This window comes from Diadema antillarum, unplaced genomic scaffold (assembly GCF_040938485.1).
Source record: "Diadema antillarum isolate AM-2024a unplaced genomic scaffold, OU_Dant_1.0 seq00001051_RagTag, whole genome shotgun sequence".
Taxonomy (NCBI): domain Eukaryota; kingdom Metazoa; phylum Echinodermata; class Echinoidea; order Diadematoida; family Diadematidae; genus Diadema; species Diadema antillarum.
In genome coordinates, this window is record NW_027271881.1 from 786,948 (window position 1) to 809,366 (window position 22,419).

A 22,419-nucleotide genomic window follows, 5' to 3' on the forward strand; every position below is an offset into this window, starting at 1 on the left:
TTTCCTAAGCATACGTTCACATTTGGGAGCGAAATTTGACAACTTTTGCAGGCGTACCAGAACTTTGTTTGGGCTTTAATGGTCAGATAATCAGCTAAGTGATGTCCTGTTCAAATCGTAGCTGTCTTACGCCAAAAATGAAGTCACCATGGCATGTCAAAGGAAAGGGAATCATTTTTTGTTATAGCGCTTTGGCTGCCATGTTTTTTTACTCTCCTGAATATTTGACATTTTGTAGATACGAGGTCTTGTCACCCCAGTGATGATGAGCTGTAAGAAAAGACAAACAGAATTAATTATGAGCCACTTTCTTCAAAGCATGTGGTTAAAGACTCGGTAGCATTGGGAGACCATGTAGTGGGACGACTGGCCTGATTCAGATATATTCGGGAATCCCAGTAATAAATTGAGCTCAGCTTTATGAGCAGCACACGAACATTCACCAGCACGCAATTCTATTCTGGCAGGCCTGTGCTAGTCGTGGTTTTCTAATGTACCCCCATTGGGCAGTGAATGAACATGTATCTATTTGATCGGGCCAACCATCTGTCCCTATGCTACCAGGTCTGTAAGTTCTAGCCAGAGAGGGCTGGAATCATCCTTCAGGTTGACGAATGCAGAGTTATGTGAAAAGTACATGTAACACCCACTTTGTTACTTTGGGCAGATCTGCTAGAGCTCTATAGGGTGCAATGGTGTGCATTGTTTTATGCTTTCAGATTGGTAAGTGAAGGATGGTTGCTTCCTAGTTTGATTGTTTTGTTTTTAAAAGCCATAATAACTTTGCTCAAAAAGAAAAGATGATATAATCTATTTTGATCTCTTTTGATCTGTCCGATATGATCTGTTATAATCTGGATTGCAGGGTTGAGCAGGAGCTAATGGCCAAGATGATCAGCGAGATGTATTTCAGACGACCTGACCTACCACCGACTGCAAGCCGAGAGAGACAGAGGTCTGTCAGCCCAGTTCCGTCAGAGGAGGACGAAGACTGTAAGTGTGTCTCCTGTATGAGGGAACTTTGATGAGAATCTGTCACATATAAGGAGATGTGGATTGTACACCCATCTTTAGAAGAAGTTGTATTTAAGTCTTTCCTTGCTACTGCAAGGACTACTGCAAGGACTAGATAGTGAAGTGATGCCTACCATTCTTCACAATTTACAAGAGGAAATAAATTGGACCCTTTGCCTCCTGTGAGTGCGTGTCCCCCCCCCCCCTTTCCCCTCCCCTTTTGCACTCTACTTGTGTTGCACTTTTTGCTTATGATTTGTCCTTTGCCTTGTCTTACATCAGTTCCCCTATAGATATACGTGTAGTTTTCACTTCTGATATCCAAGTGCTCACTGTCTTGCATTGCTCTCTTCTATTTCTTAAATTCAAATCAATTCATTATATTAATTCTTAAAATACAATATGTGTATTACACATACGTGATTCCATTTGCAATGTGACTTGCTACCCTGTTCGTTTATCTTCCCCACAAAATTTACTTTTCTTTCTTTCTTCAGCCACCTTCTTCCATCTCAAAATTCTGGCTCTAGTTATTCGTAATCTTTTGTGATTTGCTGTTCCCTACCAGTGCATGCAATGGGGGGAGGAGGCCTCCAACTCTTTGTGGATGCGGGTCAGGCAGTGGACCCCGCCCTTGTCTCTGGTCTCGTGCAGGAGGTCCTAGAAGAGAAGATTGCCCTGTGCCTGGGTCAGCGTGAGCAGGAAAGATCATCCCTCAACTTACCACGCCATTCTCAGGATGAGAGGCAGCCATCTCCTCATCCTGTAAGTCAACATGTAAAGTTTATTAAGTAATATTTTTGGGGATAGTTGTGCTACTATGATCAGCCTCTCATACCTCAATGTTATATTGGTGGAATATCACAAACTGAAAGTCTTTTTTTTTTCTTTATGCTTTTCCTCTTTTTTTAAACATACATACGTAAGCTGAAATAATTTATTCAAAGTTTGGTTATCTTGCTGGGAATTTCCTAGTCCCAGTTCTACACAACAAAAATGGCTAACATTTTGATAAAAATGTTTTGAGCAAAATTAGCAGGGATGTTCCTACACTTCTTGACTAATGTCTGAGTTAGGTTATGCACGAGTGACCACACACAAAATTTTGACTTATCAAAAGCCACAAGAGTAATTTTTATGGAGTATTATTATTGTTATTATTATCATTATTATTATTATCATCATTATTATTATTATTATTATTATTATTATTATTATTATCATCATTATTATTATTATTATTATTATTATTATCATTATTATTATTATTATCATCATCATTATTATTATTATTATTATTATTATTATTATTATCATTATTATTATTATTAATATTATTATTATTATTATTATTATCATTATTATTATTATTATCATCATTATTATTATTATTATTATTATTATCATTATCATTATTATTAGTATTAGTATTATTATTATTATTATTATTATTATTATTATTATTATTATTATTATTATTATTATTAGTTGTTGTTGTTGTTATTATTGTTATTATTATTTTTATTTTTATTATCATCATCATCATCATCATCATCATAACCATATGATAATAATACAGTCTTCTTTATCCAGAGAAGTCTCTTGAGTGTTGCCACTGCTCTACCAGAAGGCCCTGAAATTATTACCCTAGTGTTGCCAGGTACCCATTTATACACCTAGGTTGAGAGGGACATAGTGGGTATTCAAAAAACATCATGTCCAAGGACATACATACAGTGTAAGAACTGGGCGGGAATCAAACTTGGGTCCTCAATTGAAAGTCAAGAGTCGTATCCACTATATGCCACAGTGTCCAACTCCAAACTTTGAATCGCCGTCAAATTTTATTTACAATTCTGTAGCAGGCATTGTGTTCTTTTTCACCTGGATATGTTGGCCAGCAATTCTCTACCCATTTTTGCCACTTCCAGGTAAGACAGAGATCTCCTCTACAGACACCACCACCAACCCCACCCACCTCACCGATCCCACAGCCGTTTCGGGAGCCTTCCCCCACTCCACGGGATCGCATCCTCACACCAGAAGCTAGCATCGAGGGGGACGTGGAGGTGTCATCTTGCGCTGCAGAGTCTGAGACAGAAAGCCTCAAGGACCTCGTACATGACCAGGCTGCATCCACAGGTAATAGCCACATTGTTTACCCACTGAAATATTTGGTGGAACCAGATGTTTTTTTGTTGTTTTTCTCAGAGGCTTAAGCGGATCAGCGTTTAATGAAGCCTGTGACCTCAACACCCTGCTGTTATCTAACCTAATTGTGCTTTGTTGATCAACAGGCACAAGTGCCAACATGGGATTGTGTATGTTCTGATTTTGTATGAGTTTTCAGGTCTCATTTTGTATAGTTGACATATTATTTACTTTGTCTGCTTCATAAGAAGTTCATTTGGAGAATAAGATGACCAAATAGTACAAAAGCTGCAGTTGGCCTGTAGGTCAGCTTTTGTGGTCAAGCATGCATTAGTGGGACACTGCCATGGTAGGGGAGAGAAAGCCAGCAAAGACTGCCAATTACCAAAGAGTCAGAGTACGTCAAGTGAATCACCACCCAAAGATGACTGCCTGTTCCTCCCATACATTGAATTTGTTGATTGTAGTAAGGTGTTATGTCAACAAGCTAAGGAGCCTTTAACCCGTTGAAGACTGTATAGTCTCGAGTATACTTGGGCAGATGTTTATGGAAAATGCGTGTTTGAGCAAAATCAGCTCAACTTCAGTGGGTTAACAAGGCTTTATTCAATATATCTGAAGATTAAGAGATGATTACGGAAGCCATTTCTGTTATTTCTATCACTCAATGTTGTTGGATAGGCTTTTGTTTTTCAACATGAGAACGAATCATCTATTTGGTTGATGAATAGTTGCTGCTGTTCTTTTTTTTAACATTTTAGCTCGCAAATATCTGGATTTTCCATTTACCCTTGTACTGTGCAATGTAGCTGTTAGTAAATGGGTAGTAACACTTCACCTAATGTAAATTTTGGAAATGTCCTAATACAAATAAAACAAATGAGCTTGAGGTAGATGGATTTTGTATGTTTTAAGAGAACATGTCAAGCTCGTTTGGTGTGGAAGGAGTTGTGACTATGTGTCTAATAAGCATTTGTCATGGCATGGGAATGGTCAACTCCAAATGGCACAATTTGTGAAATTATTTTGTAATTTGTGGCTTCTTTGCATTGTTGAATATCAAGTATATATTGATATGTACACCCTTCATCATCTGTTAATAACAATGACTTGAGTGCGCAGTGGCATCTCAAACAGGTGTATACTCACCTGTTATCTAAATACCAAATTCACTGAGTGAAGTTCTTAATAAACTGTCCCGTAAACATCTACTGCTAACTGAGTCTTTCTTCAGTATGTGAAAATGCAATGAGACATTTAATGTCATGAAGGTTTTAACAAAGAAGAAAGAAATCATAAAAACTTTTTCAACCGAAAAATGCAAGGAGGCGTTTAATGCTGCAGGGAATTCAAAACAGTAGACAAAAAGAATCTGTGTTGATTCTAATGATATACATTTGTAAATTTTTCATATACATTTCCAATCCACTCTTTCTTTGCGACAGAAGCTGCAACCATTGCACTGCCTGGTCCCTCAGCTGTCATTACCCCACCGACCACTCCTCCACCCATCAGCATGCCATCCCCTCAGAACTTTCTGCTCGATGGGGACGCCCCTACACCGCAGCCCTCCCCAAGAGGTTCGCCCACCCCTCTGGAGGCACCCCTTGAACCCATGGATACTCCTACCCGTACACCAGAACCCCAGAGTCCCACGACTCCGGAGCCAGGAGAGGACACCTTCCGTGAGACTCCACTTCCCACTAGGTAGGGGCTCTGTTTTACAGACCATATGACTGCCTGCTATCTCAGCAGGTGTTGTAAATCTGATTAGGTAGCCAGAAGACTTGCTGTTGAGATAATGAAATGGCATGACCATTCCAGATTTTTAGGGAACACTGGGTAAAAATAAGACTTAACCCGTAGAGGACAGGCTGATTTTGGTACAACACGCATTTTCCATAGACACCTGCCCGAGTTTACTCTGGGACTTGTCCTCAACATGCTAATGCCAAGTGATAGATGCCCAATAAAAGAATAATTAACCTTTTGTCAAAACTCTATGGGGAGACAATGTCAGTATGTTAGTTTTCATTTTTATGTTGACATTCATCAAGAAATCTAGTATATTTGTTGTATGATTGTCAAGTCTTTTTGGGGATCAAGAAGGCATTACACTTACAGAATGAAAGGATCTCTTCCTAAATGCTATACATAGAGTCTCGAAAACCTCAGAATTTTGCATTCTGTGAGATTTGTGGTTGAAGGAATTGTGGTTGAGGGAATTGTTAATCATGTTTTTTCACAGTCAATATATTGTTAATCCTGTGTGATGCTTTTCTTGTTCTTTGTAGTCCCGAACCCCGAGAGCCATCACCACTCCCTCCTGCCCCATCGCCTTCACCCCCTCCCAAGCCTGCCACCCCTGCACCTGACAGTGTGGACTCGTCCAGCTCCACAACTACCACGGAGACAACTCCACAGGACTCCACCACTACCCAGTCTACAGGGAGGGAGATCTCGGAGGGGGAGTGGCTTATCAGCAAGAGCGAGGAAGGGCGTGTACCCGATGAGACCCTGTTTGGTGAGACAATTAACAAAAGTTCACAATGTGACTTGGTGCCTAGCGTGGAAGAAATGAGTAGAGAGATTGGATTAAACACAGGAGCAACAGGATGCCATGAAATCAATGTAAGGTTTCAGGAAAAGCATCACAGAACTTTGCATTGATTTTTAATGCACACCAGTTTGTAAGAAGTTGTTGTAATGCAGTCTGTTGCAAAAGCATTGTGATATTAAAGTTTTTCCTTTATTTAACTTGCAAGGGTTTATCAATAGAAAGTCATATTCCACCTATCAAACTCATCAGCCATGTGCATGTGGATTGCTGGAAAATGCCTGTAATCAAAAGTACATACCTGGTAACTGTGGATCCTGATCTTGTTATTTGTTGTTGAAAAGAAGAATAATTAATGGGGCTCCATCAAAAATGATTTTTTTTTCCCTCCATTAATACTGGTATCTTACGAATAATGTGGAATCTTAGCCACCGACAGATTTTGGATAAATCTGGAGTACTACATATGAATCATGTAGAAATGCACTGAAATGGTTCATTTTGTGTAGGAGGAGGAGGTTGGTTTGTAGTGGGATGTATCAATAAGGCTCAGTATTTAATGTCACCTCCAGTGGATTCTTGTCAGATTTCTACTGTTTTGTACACATTTGGCTAAACTTGCACAATAGACTAATGCAATATTAGTTCCAATGTCAAGTCCCATTGCCCTGCATGTGCCTGTGTCTTTATAAGAGTAGAAGACTACTTCATTTTACAATGAAAAACATTGTAAAAAAATTGTGAAGTGTTCATGTGCTAGTGTAGTTGCAAGGTGAAAAAGTCAAGTACAGTTTACTTCATTAGTGCAATGAAGAGTATGTGGGCACACTGCATTGCCATTAATGTCTCTTTATTATACAACACCAAAAGAATGTAGCTATTCGATTGGTCGAATGGCCATCACGTGACATGCAGTTAAAAGTTCCATCGCATGATATCGCTGTCAGCTGTGCAATTTTGTGCAAGAAAAATGGATATCGCACAACTGACATCACCAATTTCCATCGACACCCATGTTAAAAATCAATCTTGTTCCATTGCATGGCTCTGATGTCACAATACAGTCCTTTGCCGTGTATACTCAACAGTTACACGTGCACATTTTGTCGCTCACTTTACTGTAACCAACTTCAACCAATTGGTTTCGCATAAGTTGATAAGAATTTTTTTCATGTGAGCCTTCAAATGAATCAAGGCATGTTTCTGAAAGAGAGATTCCACCATTGTTTTGTGCAGATGTGCCAGAGATGGAAGCCTTTGAAGAGAGTTCCCAGAGTAGCTCCACAAGCACCATCAAGGCATCCATCGACCCTGATAAAGACCAGGTACTTTGGGTAATTCCATGGTAGCAACTGGTCCATGTAAGGTGCCTCAAAGTCACAAGGAGAGTTTGGGGAGATCAAAAGATGTCAATTAATCAATGTGTTTGTAAAATTTAGCTAGGAAGAACTTCAATGTGAAAGGCTTGATATTCAGTTGTTCACACATGTGGTCTTACTAGCAAGAAAAAGTAGGTGTGGTAAATAATCTGTCATGCTCACATTCTATTTCATAGTTTCTAGGGTGCTTAGCTTGCCACAGTTCAGCTTTGCAATTGTTTCCCATTCTGAGCGATATGTAATATATTGGAGATTGACAAGGCAACGACAGGCATAAGATAGTTTCTCTTTCTTGCTAGAATTTAAATCCATTTCACTTTAATCTTGGAAATAGATATGACATATTTTTGACATTTAACTTATACCACTGCATTGCCAAGTGCCATGCCCTAGATCTTGTGATGTAGAAGGAATACTGCAAAAAATGGCTCAGAATGCAAGGAAATAATACTCCTGAAGGATCTTTAACTGAGAGTGAAGTCAAACCTTCACTGCACACCTTGCATTGTTGTCATGAAAGAGCAGTCATAGTAATTTATCAGCGTGTGTGACCTAATTTGGTAAGACTTTGTCTATGTTTCTTTTCATACCAATTCATCCAGATTATAGTATACTTTAAGAACATGATGGTTCATAGTTCAAACTCCTCTGCAGTCTTTCTTATTTTCTGCTCATCTTTCTTTCTCTGTCTTCGTGTGGTCTGTTTAGAGCCACTAGAGTTTCAAAGTGTGTTTTGTCATCTATCTGTGTGGCTGTAGATAGCTTTGTAGTGTGTTGATGGATGACATGAACTTCAAGAAGAACTTGTTAGCCCCTTCGATTAACACTGGACTTCTTGTGTTTATATGTAGGAGGACCCCAGGAGCGAAGGAGAGGTACACCCCAGTAAGATGAAGCTCACTCGCGACCCTGTCGTTGCTTTGCTGGCTCGCCTGCACCAAGGGATACCTGGTCCTGAAGTAGCTGTCCCTCCCACTGTCACTCAGCCATCTGCAGTGTCATCCCCTCTCAGCATCAGCAGCGGAACTGTCAGCAGCAGCATTGGCGAGGTCAGCGAAGGTCAGAGACCGAGCCTCCAGCCACCCGCCGAGCACATGCTCTACCAGAGAGCCTACCACAGCCAGCCTCCCCAGCAACACGCCATCGGCCATGGAGCATCCAACGGGGACATCCCCAGCACCGACGAGGATGGAGAGGTGAAGGATGGGGAAGTAAGGGGAATCAAGTCTGGCAGACATCCAGGTGTGGTCCAAGTTGTGTCAGCAGCTAATGTGTCAGACTCATCTACTGGAGGCACCCCGATGCAATCAAGGAACAGGGGTGTGGCACCAGTCGTACCCAGCCCCGTCGCCAGGGTGATTACTGTTGGAGGCGGCAATGACCCTGAGAGTGGAGAGGAGGAGGAGGCGGAGGAGGAGTCAGTGGAGCATCCTGACAGAGATATGCCAGAAGCTGATATGAAAACTCACACCATGGCCTCTAACAGAGACCGTCCACCTCCACCCAGTACGTTGCAAAAGTTGCTCCCTCTTTGCGATTTTTTCGTAAATGCCCGCACATAAGTATCTTCAAACTTTGCATAGAGATACATTGGTCATATGAGTCAGAGACTATTTCAGTCCAACATAACCCAAACAGAATGTACACCTGAAGATGCTAAAAATCTGTGGTAATACATGGTTGATGCAGACTCTACCAAGTTCAACTTGGATACCTTTTGCAGTCATCATTTTCTTACAATAGAGGAGAATCAAATTCTACTGATATTTGAAGATTTTACAAATCAGCCCTTTACATTTTGATGTTTTTTAGTGGTTGCAATTCCACGTAATAACCTCATGCCCGATTAGGAATATCAATCAAGATCAACAAGGTTTAGCTGAACTAAGGGTATTGTCATTATAATTTGTGAATTCATTTTATTCCTGAAGTTTGTTTTAATTGTGTGTGCTTTATTCACTTAATTTCCAGGTCTGTTTTCAACAATGGCAAGTGACCCTGGCACACGGACCATGACCCCTGATGCAATGAACATGGACGCCTTCCTGAAGTCTGGATACCTCAGCCAGACATTCAGCCAGACCGAGGGAGATGGCGGAACCATGAGCGAAGGGTCTGGCCTTTTCACCCAGATTGCAAACTCCGGTTTCAACGCGTCTGGCACCATCCCGCGGGGCTCCAGTCACCTAGCAACCAGCGGGATGTTCTCCGAGGACTCCCTCGAGGTTGCCGTCGGAGGTTCTCATGCAAGAGCGAGGGAGCAGCGGTCATTCCAGGTCACCCTGCCGTCCATTGCTAGCCCGGACGGGCAAGAAGCGGGGGAGAGCCTGAGCGAAGGAGAACTTAACGCTGATGACTCCATAAGCGATGTCTCTGAGATGACCCTGTAGGAAGCAAATTTAGCTATGTTATCAATTGGATTCAAGCCCACAAACATTGTCAGCATGATGTTGAACCGTAAGAGTAACAGGAGTAGTCAGTGTAGTACTACTGTCGGAATCAAAGGTAGAGGATTCCAAACTGATGTCATGAGATTTCATACCAATCAATACAAGAATTTTTGAAATAGTTTCTGATTATTGGAGCAGTATAGATTTAAACTAACAAAGTTTCCAACAGCCACTAAAGAGGGAAGAGCTGGGTCTGAGCTACTGCTTAGGATACGGTGGTGTAAATGGCGATGTTTTGAGTGACACACAGACAACCACACAAAACGGCAATACAGTATTTTGAGTGACACACAGAGCTTCCAGTATAAAGGTGTCTCTGAAATGACCGCACTGGTGGTACCAGTATCACACGTCTGCTCAATGCTATTTGTACTTGAGAGAAGACTGCCTTTTCGTGCCTATGTCCAGCGATTTGTTGATGAAATCTCACCCAAAAAAAAAAGACAAAGAAAGGACCAATTAAAAAATTACTGACTGGAGATTTCCTTCCTGTGTGAGGGGTCAAAGGTGACTCTAGAAGAGGGTTGCATGAGATGTGAAGACAAGACTCTCTGTCAGTCAGAAAAGGTATAAATTCAATGAGTATTTCAGGGCATATGGTCACATGCGTGTGGTCTTCCGTATTATTAATTTCTTTTCATTTTCCAGTAATTTGTGTGTGTGTGTGTTTTCAGGCAATAAAATTGTACAATAACACTGAGAGATTGTCTTATTTCAGTTTTTCTTAGTAATAGAGTATTTCTTGTATCTCTTTCATGAATAGAAAAGTTGAGTGGTGTATGAGTGATTAAGTATATTGAGTGAGACCCATTCTTTTTTTTTTCTTTTTTTTCTTTTTAGTTTTTTACTTGCAATCACTTTTACCTGCATGTTTTAATGCAGACATGAGATTATCTTTTGAGGTAATCCCATTAATTTTTACAGTTAACCATCTCAAAGTATCAATACTTGGAGCCTGAACTCAAATGTCAGATTCATAATCCATGGATATAGTGAAACAGGGGCAACAGTTCATTGAAATGAAGAGTGAACCGTGTACAGTAAACCTCACACGTGTTGATATGCATGGAAGTGGAGGAAATCTCTAGACTTTCTTGAATATTGTTAGTCGTGAAAGTACATGCCATTAGTCGTCAAAACGCATTTACACAGAGTAAACGGTTTCTTGAGTCATGTTCTGTCAGTCATGAACACAATATGATTTACTTTATGATGAAGATCTGTAGAAAAAAAAAAGTGAAATTGAAGTTCAGCCACAGGTTTACCATTTACAATAATGTATTAACCAGCCTACATGTATTATCAGCTAAGTTACCACCCCTACCAAACATCTCCATTTAAAGACACAGTCAAACTGCTTCACACGTAAAATCTCTCAAGGCTAACAATCGCTGGTTGTAAACTCTACTTTTTACTGCTTTTGGAATTGAAAGAACATGAAGAATGAATTGGATTTGGGGTGATTTTCCCCAAATATCAGTTTGACTCTAGACTTCAGAACATTCAGTAACATTTTGATCATGCAGCACACATGTCAAGGAGCATGGGGTACCAAAGTATGATGTCATAGCCATTCATCACCATGGAAACTGGTTCTAAGCAACCTCATCTGGCATGAGTGTTTATGCTCACACCTGGTTACATTCCAACCCAAGCTATAAAAAAAAGACTATGGCATCATCACTAGGCGTTTTCACATCTGCCCGATGTTTCGAAATAGCGCGCTATTTTCTGACTTGGGAAATTAACCCGATCATGAAATAGCGTGCTATTTGATAATGTGAATACGAATTAGTGCGCTAATTGATCGAGAAAATTTCTCGAGTCCAACTCGGGAAATTTCCGAACTAGCAGGATAATCAATGCGAACTAGCGCGCTAGTTGATAATGTTCGGGCTGATGTGAATAGGAAATGAAATAGCGCGCTAATTTGCGATCGAGAAAAATATCTCGAGCTTGGATTTTAATCGGGCTGATGTGAAAACGCCTATTTTGATACTCTGTGTTAAGAAAGAAAAAAGAAAGAACACACGCATACACGCTCACACACCCATGTGCATTTGACGAAGTCACACACATACTATCTACTCACTGTGTACCAACATACAAGGTTTTGTTTCATGAGCTCCTGTTTACCCAGCATAAAATAATGAACCATATTTTGTTTTTTACAAAGCTGACATATTTATCGAATCATGCATGACAATAATCACAGGATTTCCTCAATTGGGACCATTTGATCATGTCAACATTGGCAGTTTGTCAACTAATAAATGCTGATTTTAAAAAAAAAAAGTTTTATAACATACAAGGGGAAACAAAGGGGACTTTTTCATTTCATTGACTTTTGTACTAGAATATGTTCCCAAGTTAAGAATCGGTCTTAAACTTAGGGATGAAAGAGCTTTTGAGAACTCTGCAACCAATACAAACAATCATATTTGAGGATGAAATAGATAAAAAGAAGATCTGGGTTGTGGGACATGATGAGTTACACAATCTCCGATGTGGGGGGAGCAGTATAAAACAGCGGGCAGCTTTCAAGAGATGGCTGCTACAGAAATTACCAAAGTTGAGTTTCTTTTTATCTTGCAGTATACCTTATTAGAAGTTATTCTTCTTTCTTTCATACAGTGTACCTATAGACATGTTGATTTTCAGTTTGGTTTTTTCCTTTTAGGAGTCCTTTGAATAATGTTCTGTATAAAACAAGCCCAGACAGTTTGCTTACATGCAAGTTTTTTGGTTGTTTTTTTTCCATCAGCATTCAATAATCTGTCCAAACTTGACCTAGATAGAGAGTCAGCATGCCCACTCAGGTGAAGCGATTCAGTGCCTCAGTCTAATAGCAGATAATACAGATTAGGGGACTAGATAATTTCTATTCACTGACAATGAGTTTCCAGACATGTGTACCAAGAGGCAAAGAATGCACTCACTCTAGCATACATGCCAACCTGTGAACAAACCACAGTATTAAGGATTTTATCATGCACAAGGAGTGTGCCATGTCTGGAGATAAATGACAGTGTAATCAGTAGCTCTCTTTCTCAGTGGCCTAATTCCACAGAACTCTTGCCTATCCCCACGCAAACCAGTTTATACCAAAACTTGATTTTAAAAATGACGTATAAAGAATCATCGAATAGCCGACAAACCATTCAGACGCCAATCTCGACCATTGTGGAATATGTCGCATAGATGTGTAGGTTCTCACTGCGCATGTTATTATGGTCATGCCGTCGCTGCTAGTGAGAGGTATAGGGTCACCATACTTTCAGACATACATGGACATGATGGAATGTTGATTCATTATTGAGTTCCAGTTCAAAACAATGCTCTGACTGTCATTCCGGTATACGTCATTTCATTATGCATCATTTCGTCAGTGTTCAGACGTTTAAATACGTCATATAGCTAAACCATTTTGCTATAGCTATAGGCCTACAATTTTAGAATAATTTTCTTTGCATCAGAACACCCTGACTATCTCAACCTGCATCATATCTTTATCTTCAGATAAGGATGATGTATATGCACTGCTCTGTCTGTTATCCTTACAGGGAAAGTTTCTCCAAACTTAAATGCTGATTCCAAAAACAGAAGAAATAGGCAAACACTCAGTGAAAGTTTGGCTGATATCTGACAGTCCTTTCAAAAGTTACGAATATCAAAGGAGTTTCACAAAGATTCAGTTTCTTAGGACAGCAAAAGAGCGCTTTTGATACATGTACAACCTCAGAAAACATGGAGAATATTGATATTTTTTTTTTATGTATCTCAGAATCAGGTCATGGGCATTTGTAGTTCTTGCTAAAAATTTGTAGAGTTCTTATTATATTTTCTTTATGTATTTCAACTAGTATGAATGCACAAAGTGTTGCAGAGTTGCAAATCTAGGGAAGGCAAAATGGAATTGTATATTTCTACATTTGTTTTATCTACATTTGTTTGAGGAAACATCCCCATTAATGATGTGAGTGATGGCATATTACAGGAAGCTATATCACCATAAATATTGTTTCTGTTTCAATCTCGCATATCCATAAGTGCTTATCCTGCATTTAGTCTAATCCTTTACCTTTCCTTGTTAAAATTGCATTACCTTGACATACTTCTTGCAAAGAATTTGTGCATACAAATCCTGCCCTATGAAACACCAAGGGCAAAAACAGTGACTCATACCTTGTCCAGCACACTAACACCATCATGTATGATATATAACATTGATGCAGAAGCAATTACTAAAGCTATTGAAGATGGTGGCTTAAAGGGATCATGTAGTTTTGGTTGAGACCAGACTGTCAGGTTTCTAACTTTTTTTTGGTGAGATAATGAGAAACTTTGTGTGAAATATGAAAGAATGTGTAATTCCAAGAGGAATTCAATGTTTATTTGATGAAAATTGGTTTTGAAATGGCTGAGATATAAAAAACAGAGCAATCCTCATATAATGTACGTGGGACCCACCTTTCATTACGATTGCTTTGTTTTTCTTTGTTTTTGGATGTCTCAGCTATTTCAGAACCGAGTTTCATCAAATAAACTTTGAATTCCTCTAAGAATGGTATGCTGTGTACTATTTCATAAGTGGTTTCCTGGTATCTCACAGAAAGTTAAAAGCCCAATCCTCATCTCCACCAATACTATACCATCCCTTTAATCCTCATGAAATTCTGACATTCTGCGGAATTTCAACAGAGACATACTAGTAGTTGATTATTATGTGTGCTGTGGGAGTGAATGGCCTTGAATGGGCAGTTCAGTTGACAGAACAACTAAACCCAAGGTTACCTAATAATTCGCCTCGGTGTGTTTTGTCACTGACCCGCACGTAATAGTGGTCTACCTTCAACACATTTAGAATACATGCAGGTGGGTTTTGAATAGTATTAACAGAAATGATTGATGGGGGAATGAATATCAAAGTGTAGGAAGTGTGGCCTCCAGGTTCAGTGCAAGATTTCAGTGGTGGTATATAGAGGTAAGTAATACTGTCAAAAGCAAGGTGGGGGGGGGGGGGGGGGGTGTCAGAACTCCAATGTAGGAGATGACAATTTCCAGGCTTACATGGTAATTCCAAATGAGTACATACACTAATATAACCATGCTTTAAAAGAATATGGATCACTAATTATCAAAGATTAGAATTGAGGGCTTTTTTCTGTTTAGGTGGAAATAAGACATTTTGTGAATTCACTTATTTACAATGGTATATTATATACACTGTACTGTAAATAATGGATGCCACAAATGAAAAAAAAATAAAGGAACCTATAGTGAAATCTAACTACAATACATGGACTGATGTCTATGTTCATTCTCTTATAATTCTTTACCACTGGTGTTTTAGTTATTATTTTTTGATTTGTCTATCACATATCATTGTCCTCACATATCATGTATCACAATTTGGGGGGGGGGGGGGGGGGGGGTGGAGGAGGGGGACCCACTCTGAATTTCCTTGGTACCTGATCCAGGAATGATACATGAGGTGTAAATGTAGTGATTTAGATTGTGGGCATGATCCCTTGCAGTCAAAGGTCAAAGGTCACTGAACTTTGGGTAGGATGGAATTTTCAGCTGTAACTTCATCTAGGAATATCCAATGGTAATATTTATGATTGAAGTTGTTGAACAGGGTAGAAAAAAAGTGAAAATTATTTGCAATATGAAAACGATAGTAATGAAGAGTCAAAAGTTAACATTAGAGCCGGTCACTGTACTTTGGTGTTGTTTTTCAGCCATAACTTTTGCTATGAATGTCCACTGGGAATGATATTTGGCAAGGACTGAAATATATCAACAATAACTTGCCTGAAATGATTGGAGAAAAGGTCAAGGTCAAAGGTCACCAAAATTTAGCTAAAGTTTCACCTTCTCGAAGTGAATTCCCCCAGGTATGAGGACAATAATGTTTATTTGGTGCTATAGGTATAATTATAGATTACAGTAGCAATTACTTCCTTTGTGCAGAGATGGTAGAGGATGTACCCTTAGTCGGTGGTCAAGATCCCTGATCTTTATTGAAGTTGAAATAAAGGGGCAGGCTCTTATGATAGATATATTGATTATGGAGGAGCAAAGGAATTCCAGTCACGTTTAAGTAACAGTCAGTATGGCTCTAGTTATTGCCAAAATTTTCATTCAGACTAGTGACATTCTACCTTGCTACCTTTTCTACCTTGTTTGCTCATTTCTCTGTATGCTGCCCTGGGGGTCAATGCACAAGCATGAGTATGAGAATGCTATTTTGAAGAAAAAAAATGCTCGAAAGCAAAGTGTTCACAAAGAATTGACATGTTGATATAAAGTATATAGAATATTTGTACTTTGCTAGTATGCTACAGCTTATAGGTCATTTTGATGGGCCCATTAGTGGTGGTTGCTGTTTGAAGTGGTGAGTTCTTCTTGTGTAAATGACGTTTCAGTATGTCCTGATAACTTCAGAGTTCTTTTAAACTCAAGCTTACCTGCCAAGAAATTGGCTTTTCCAAGAAACTGGCTTTCCAAATTATTCATTGGATTATGTATATTATGACAACACTTACTACTGGTAGTCTTACAGACCTAGAAATAAGAGGGTAAATCTTGTATAATAAAACACAGAATTTGTACTTGCTTCGTTCTGGAGATACATAGCCCCCATTGGTTCAAGAAAACTTAACTGAAAGGATGCCATAGATAAATATCACATTTTTGTTATTCTCTGTATATCTGTCAACTTCAGCCGATTTCACTTTTCAAATTGCCTTTTCAGGAAGAAAGTCTACAGTTACACAAATGAGATTTCTCAGTGAAGTTTTGCGGCCAATGTAGAAATTGTTTTTGTCTAAACTATAATCCCTTCTTTATCGTGTGTCATTTATCTTATCTCTTATCTATTTCTGACCTTATGAACAACAGAATACCTGCTTGGGCTGTGGTTATTTGAAGGGCGCTGTCACTTTGGCCTGTCTTTTATTGGTATTGTTGTTGATCTGCGGGGAGCATTAACACACAAACACACACATATCTACGTCAAAAGAAAGCCTGATACAATTGTATCTGTTCGTCCTTGTGATATCATACCTAAAAATACCACAGCATACGAATGCTGGAAAATTACCAGCAACTCTGCTCGTAGCAATAAGCATTAGCATTCAGTCAGCAGAGACTAATGCAGGTATTTTTTATGTTACTGAGCCCAGAGGTGATGGGGGGGGGGGGGGTGAGCAGGCACTTGTAATACAGCAATGGTTCAATGTACCTTGTCTGGAAATCCTCAGTGTTTAGTTTTTAAAAAGACTGGTTCATGTCTGACATAAGAGTTGATACAAATTCCTTTGTGAGTCAGTGGACTCACATTTCTTTTTTGCATTCTTTCTGATGAAAACACTATTTGGAGAGATTAATTCTTAAATGCCTGTGAACTTGGCTTTTAGAAATAATTACACATCATTTTTTGGTATTTTCTGGAGAGATTAACTCTTAAATATGCCTATGCACTTGCCTTTTTATTTGCATGCTGTTCTTTTAAATAGATTTTGTAAAGAGATTAGCTGTTATATGACCATGCAGGTAGCATGATAATAACATGTCATTTTAGGTTATTTTGTGGAGAGGATTACCCTTATTTACTTGTGCACTTGGCTTTATCAAAATATGCCTCTTTTGATAGCATATGGTTAACTTTTCTTAAGCAACTTTAGGACAGCGTGAGGTACTTAAAAAAAAGGGGGAAAAAGGGAGTAAGGCAGGCACCCATGGAGGCCAATGAGCGAGACTGAATGGACCTAGCAAAGAGGATTAATCAAATCCTCTTCATCAGACAGCTTAGAGCACTGATGTGCAGACTATTGAAGATTAATGAAGAAAGCACTCAAGCTCTTCAGGGAGCATGGCACAATACAGGTAAACTAAATTGAACGACTGACCTAAATTCCTCAGGCTCGGTCACTAGCTCACCTGGATAGAAAGTCTGAAATGTTTACTCATCAATTGACATGTCGTGCAAATTTCTGTCATCCAGGATTGGTAGTCCCTCCCATCACACTTATCTTCAGTGCTTATCAATTAAAAAGAAACAACATTAATCGAATACATGTCTTATGTGAAATAGGAGAAGGGAATATGACTCCAAGGGGTAAAGTCATGTCCCTTTTGCCTCCGAGATTGAATTGATAAGTGGTAAAGACATTGGAAAATCTCAATTTCGTGATCTACCGTGCATAATGATAGATAGACAGGTTCAAAACATATGCCATGCAAAGAAAGATGTTATTACATAACACTACAGAGGATGAAGTACAGGTGTAATGTACATCTATTAGACTTTTTTTGGTTTTTTTTTGGGGGGGGTGTCCTTTTTTAAATTAACACTCATATGAGCAACCCTCTACAGACACCAGCACAACTTGAACCCAAATATAGACATGGATTGAGTGAAAGCAGTAATATGAGTAGAACATATCTGTGAAGGTTTGAGGAATATTGGACGATCATGCAGGCATCACTGGATATGGAGACTACTACACTGACGTCATGATCATGATTGTGGACAACAACATAAAGGGACAACAGTATATTAAGAAAATATAAAGACAATTTAACCGTTTTCACCTTTCTAGCATAATTTAAGAGCACTTGACTTGGCTGACCTCTTTTAGAAAGCAGGGGGAATAATTTATTCCTTTGACGAAATTGTCAGGAACATGTCGATTAAATGTGTACGTTTGAAGAAAAATGAAACTTTGTGGAAGTCTTATTAGTTTCTTTACATTGTTGTACAAAATGACATCATAAAGGGAAGTCTCCTCATCCAGCGATGATTGCCCTATAGAACTTGACTGTTAATTCAATTCCTCACACTCTCACAGATGTATTCTACTAATATTGCTGCTTTCACTCAATCCACGTTTGTATTTGGACTTTGGTTTCCTTTACTTATTAAAAAAACCCAAAAGAACAAAAAACGATGCAACCAAGACTATAACAAGTTAGCACAAATACCCACTGTCATGAAAGAGAAATACAATAAATGCTCGAGTGTAAACTGTGGGTTCCACCTGCTTTTTTTCCCCCTTTGGTGCTATTGTTGTAACATTTTCTTTTGTATTGATTATTTCTATCTTTTCAATATTGTATCACTTTGGCACGAGCATTCTACACCCGTGATGATAACAAAAGCATAACAGGTGGACACAGAAATGCATTAGCTCTGTAATGTATAGTCCATTCGATAATAGTGCAGGCCTATACCAAAGTTATGATGTCACAGTATTTTGTGAAAGCTTGGCTTTCATTAACCAGGTGCACTCATAAACACTCGGGCCAGGTGAGGTTGTTTAGAACCATTTTCCAAGACGATGAATTGCTATGACATCACACTTTGATACTCTATTGGAAAATTCTGTCCTTATGGATGACCTTCTCCTTCACTACATTTTTAGGATTGTATCTAAACTCTCTGTCAGATGATAGAAAACATGGCGGCCCTTCCTGCTGATATCAGATGAAACAGCTTCAGTATAGCTTCAGTCTGATGTTTGTTTTGGTTGTTTTTTTATTGTTTGTTTGGGGTTTTTTTTGTTTTTTTTAAGTGATTAGCCGTTTAAAGAACATACGACCGTTTATAAACCTCACCCTTTTCAAGCATTGACTCGAGATAACATAGAGTGAGAGGGAAAAAAATGTCTATTGATGCAAACCCAGATATCTTTTTGTCGTTTTATATTACCAGCTACAGTCGACAGTGTCAAATTAACACTCGGAAGGATTTGGAAGCATACCGTTTCTCCTTCCTCCTATATTTACGACAAGACCACCGCGCTGCTGTAACAAGAGCTCCGTGTCCCCAACAATGGGGATAAAGGGGTAGAAGAGGGTACACTATGTATTTGAACAGCCATCGAGTATACCATCATGCCTCTCTTCGACCGTAAAGCATTTTCATAGGATCAGCGAGACACGCTCTGATTCATTTGAACTTTCTGGTACAAAAGGGGGGAAAAGTCCAAAATGGTGTCCCAAATGGCTGCCATTTCCTTTTGCAGGTATAGGTAAGCCCAGCACAAAATCGAAATAGATGTTTTGAATCATATGGCACTAAATACGATACATAATAAGAATAGTGTATATTCTCAAGCACGCAAGTAGCAATAAAATCGCTCGAGCTATTCCCGAAATCCAAAGTTTCCAATCTTGATATCTTACAATTTTGTGATATATACGTATCTGTAATTCATTGACTCTTTTTCTCCCCGCCGTGAAAAGAAAAATGATATTTAACAAACCTTTCTTTAAAAACCAAATTTAGTTCGTATGCATGTAGTACACAAGATATAACATTTGAATTTGAATGTCTTGCAGCCAATCCTGTTAGCACATGACATTATCAGGGAAACATTTCACAATCATTAATGTGTGGCTAAACCGAGTGACGTTTTGCAAAACATGGTGTATTTTCTTCACCTCAAGCAGGGGAGATGAAAGTTCAGTGCTATCATTTTTTTTTTTTTTTTACTGGGTGTTTGTTATTGCTAGTTCGTTATTCCGAAACACACAAATTCCCTCTACGTAGAGGTTCGTTAGTCCGAAATGAAAAAGAGTTCCTCAATCCGAATATTTGTGGCATTATTCTAATCAAGGTGCGTTAATCCGATGAATGAAATATAAGATTCGTTATTCCGAAGGGTTGTTTATCCGAAAATAAAACAAGGTTCGTTATTCCGAAGGTTCCTTCCAAAAATCTTATGAGGTTCGTCAATCTCGAAGAAGGTTCGTTAATCCAAAATTGAAATCAAGTTGTATGAAAGATAGATCATTGAATAATCTGTGGAGAAGAATGGTTTATCCTAATGTTGATGCAGAAGAGGAGGGCTATCACACAGAGGACGAGAAAATACTTTTAAATCTCTTTATAAGGGATCATTGGGTTCATTGTGTCTCAAAACATGCTTTAAAGTGTGTATTGGGGTGTCCTGTTAACAGAATTATGAGGGTCGGAGGGGGAATTAAAGGAAATATGCCGGCCATTTTATTTTTCTGGAAATGCTCAAGTGTTTGTTTGTTTGTTTGTTTGTATTTGTGTGTTTTAAAATTTCTGAATACGTTTCAAACATATATGGGATTCCTCATATCTCAAAATGTATATTTATGCATTTGAAGTGTGTATTGGTTATACCTGCTTGCAAAGTTAAAGAAAAACAAGTAGGCCTAATGTCGGCCATTTTTTACGCCATTTTGGATTGCGGAAAACGTCCGAAGCAGATTTGTGAGGATTTTTAGCACGAGTTCGACACTACAACACGGGGCTCAATGTGTCGGTCTTGTCACATGGGCCTTGTTTGCTTATACTTGTAGTGTCAAACTCATGGGCTGCATGACTCGTGGGCGTATTTAACTCGTATAGGCTGTAAATGACTCATGGGCTGTCATAGATGGTGTCGGTCTCGTGACGTGCACCCATGCAGATGTTCACCCAACACTTTATAACTATATAGGGTCCACATCATGTCGCATAATTATAATACTCACTCAATAGCTATATTATGTCAATATCTCTTTTAACTGAAGACCACTTCTTACGTAGACCACACTATGACTGTATGAGTATATTATCGGTCTCTATAGCCATGATTGGTTATCTTTAGTGAACATTTATCTTGTTATTGCAGTTATTCCGATTTTGAAACTGAGGACACATTGTTTATTCGATTATTAACATTTCTCTATACAAGTTTAACCCTCACCAAAATGTATAAGGCATTCAATATTCACATAAGTCATGTTGCATGTTATATTCCTGTACATTTTTAATTTCCTTACTGCACCACAATGAGAGTTAACTTGTACTGTAGAGTGATTTCAAAATTTCATGCAAGCCTCAACACACTAACTACTAATGGCAAAATACAGATACTCTATCTGCAGTAAGTCAAATCAAAAGGATCAAAAAGCTTTTGGTACGTAATGGATGTTCACATAGTATGTGGACAGGTCCTGAAAAAAACTTTTTATTCAGATGTACTTTTTGAAACCTGGCTCCGTCCGGAATGTTTGAAGTAGGCCTAACAATTAACAATGCAGACGTGGGTATAAAGAAACTGTTAACAATATGATCTATAGAATGTGTAGTGATGTAGGGTATAGAGACAGTGTATACAGAAATATTTGATGATATCAGTTCTTGTAATTAGATACTACTGGAGGAATGTTTGAAGTAGGCCGAACAATAACAATGCAGACGTGGGTATAAAGAAACTGTTAACAATATAATCTAGAATTACGTGCAGTGATATAGGGTATATAGACAGTGTATGAAGAAATATCTGATGATACAGTTCTTGAAATTAGATACTACTGGAGACATTATGATAGCAAATGATGTATATATAGGTAAGAAGTCTGTGGTTGATAAGGTCATTGATTGAATTTGCAAAGGTTTGCTCTGTAACAATCACGAGTCAATAGGCTTGTGATGCAGTTTGTCTAAAACGCGGTTGACAGAGCTCACGAGTATTCAAATGGTAGGGCCTAGTATATTTTTTGTTGAGGGACTTTAAAAGGTTGGAGAGAAGATATATCGAGGCGCTCACGGAGGAGGAATGATTAGATGCTATATCTATCTGAACTTGTTTCTTTTGTTTAAAAAAAGATTGATCTTAAATCTGAATCATTCCAGATAATTAGGCTTAAATTGCGAGGTTTTGATTGTAGCCAATGTTTATTTGTATAATACTTACTATAAGAAACAATACAGTCAAACTGAATTTTTGAGAATTTAAAACTTGATAGTGATAAATCATACACAATGTCACAACAATAATATCTTACTTGGCGAATTCAATAAAAACATGGTGACTGATAATAATCTGTCTTAGAAAAA

General features: G+C 38.6%; 1 protein-coding gene across 1 annotated transcript in view; it reads left to right on the top strand.

Annotated features, from left to right (window-relative positions):
* The window catches only part of LOC139743128 (uncharacterized), a 67,287-nt gene extending 57,788 nt beyond the window's left edge, over positions 1-9,499 (top strand). Inside the window, exons 13-19 of the mRNA XM_071653637.1 lie at positions 1,583-1,779; positions 2,946-3,156; positions 4,611-4,872; positions 5,460-5,689; positions 6,959-7,047; positions 7,953-8,607; positions 9,073-9,499. Of these exons, the coding sequence (XP_071509738.1) occupies positions 1,583-1,779; positions 2,946-3,156; positions 4,611-4,872; positions 5,460-5,689; positions 6,959-7,047; positions 7,953-8,607; positions 9,073-9,491 (2,063 nt within the window). The 3' untranslated portion in view covers positions 9,492-9,499. The remainder of the gene's footprint in view (positions 1-1,582; positions 1,780-2,945; positions 3,157-4,610; positions 4,873-5,459; positions 5,690-6,958; positions 7,048-7,952; positions 8,608-9,072) is intronic.
* The last annotated feature ends 12,920 nt before the right edge of the window (positions 9,500-22,419 follow it).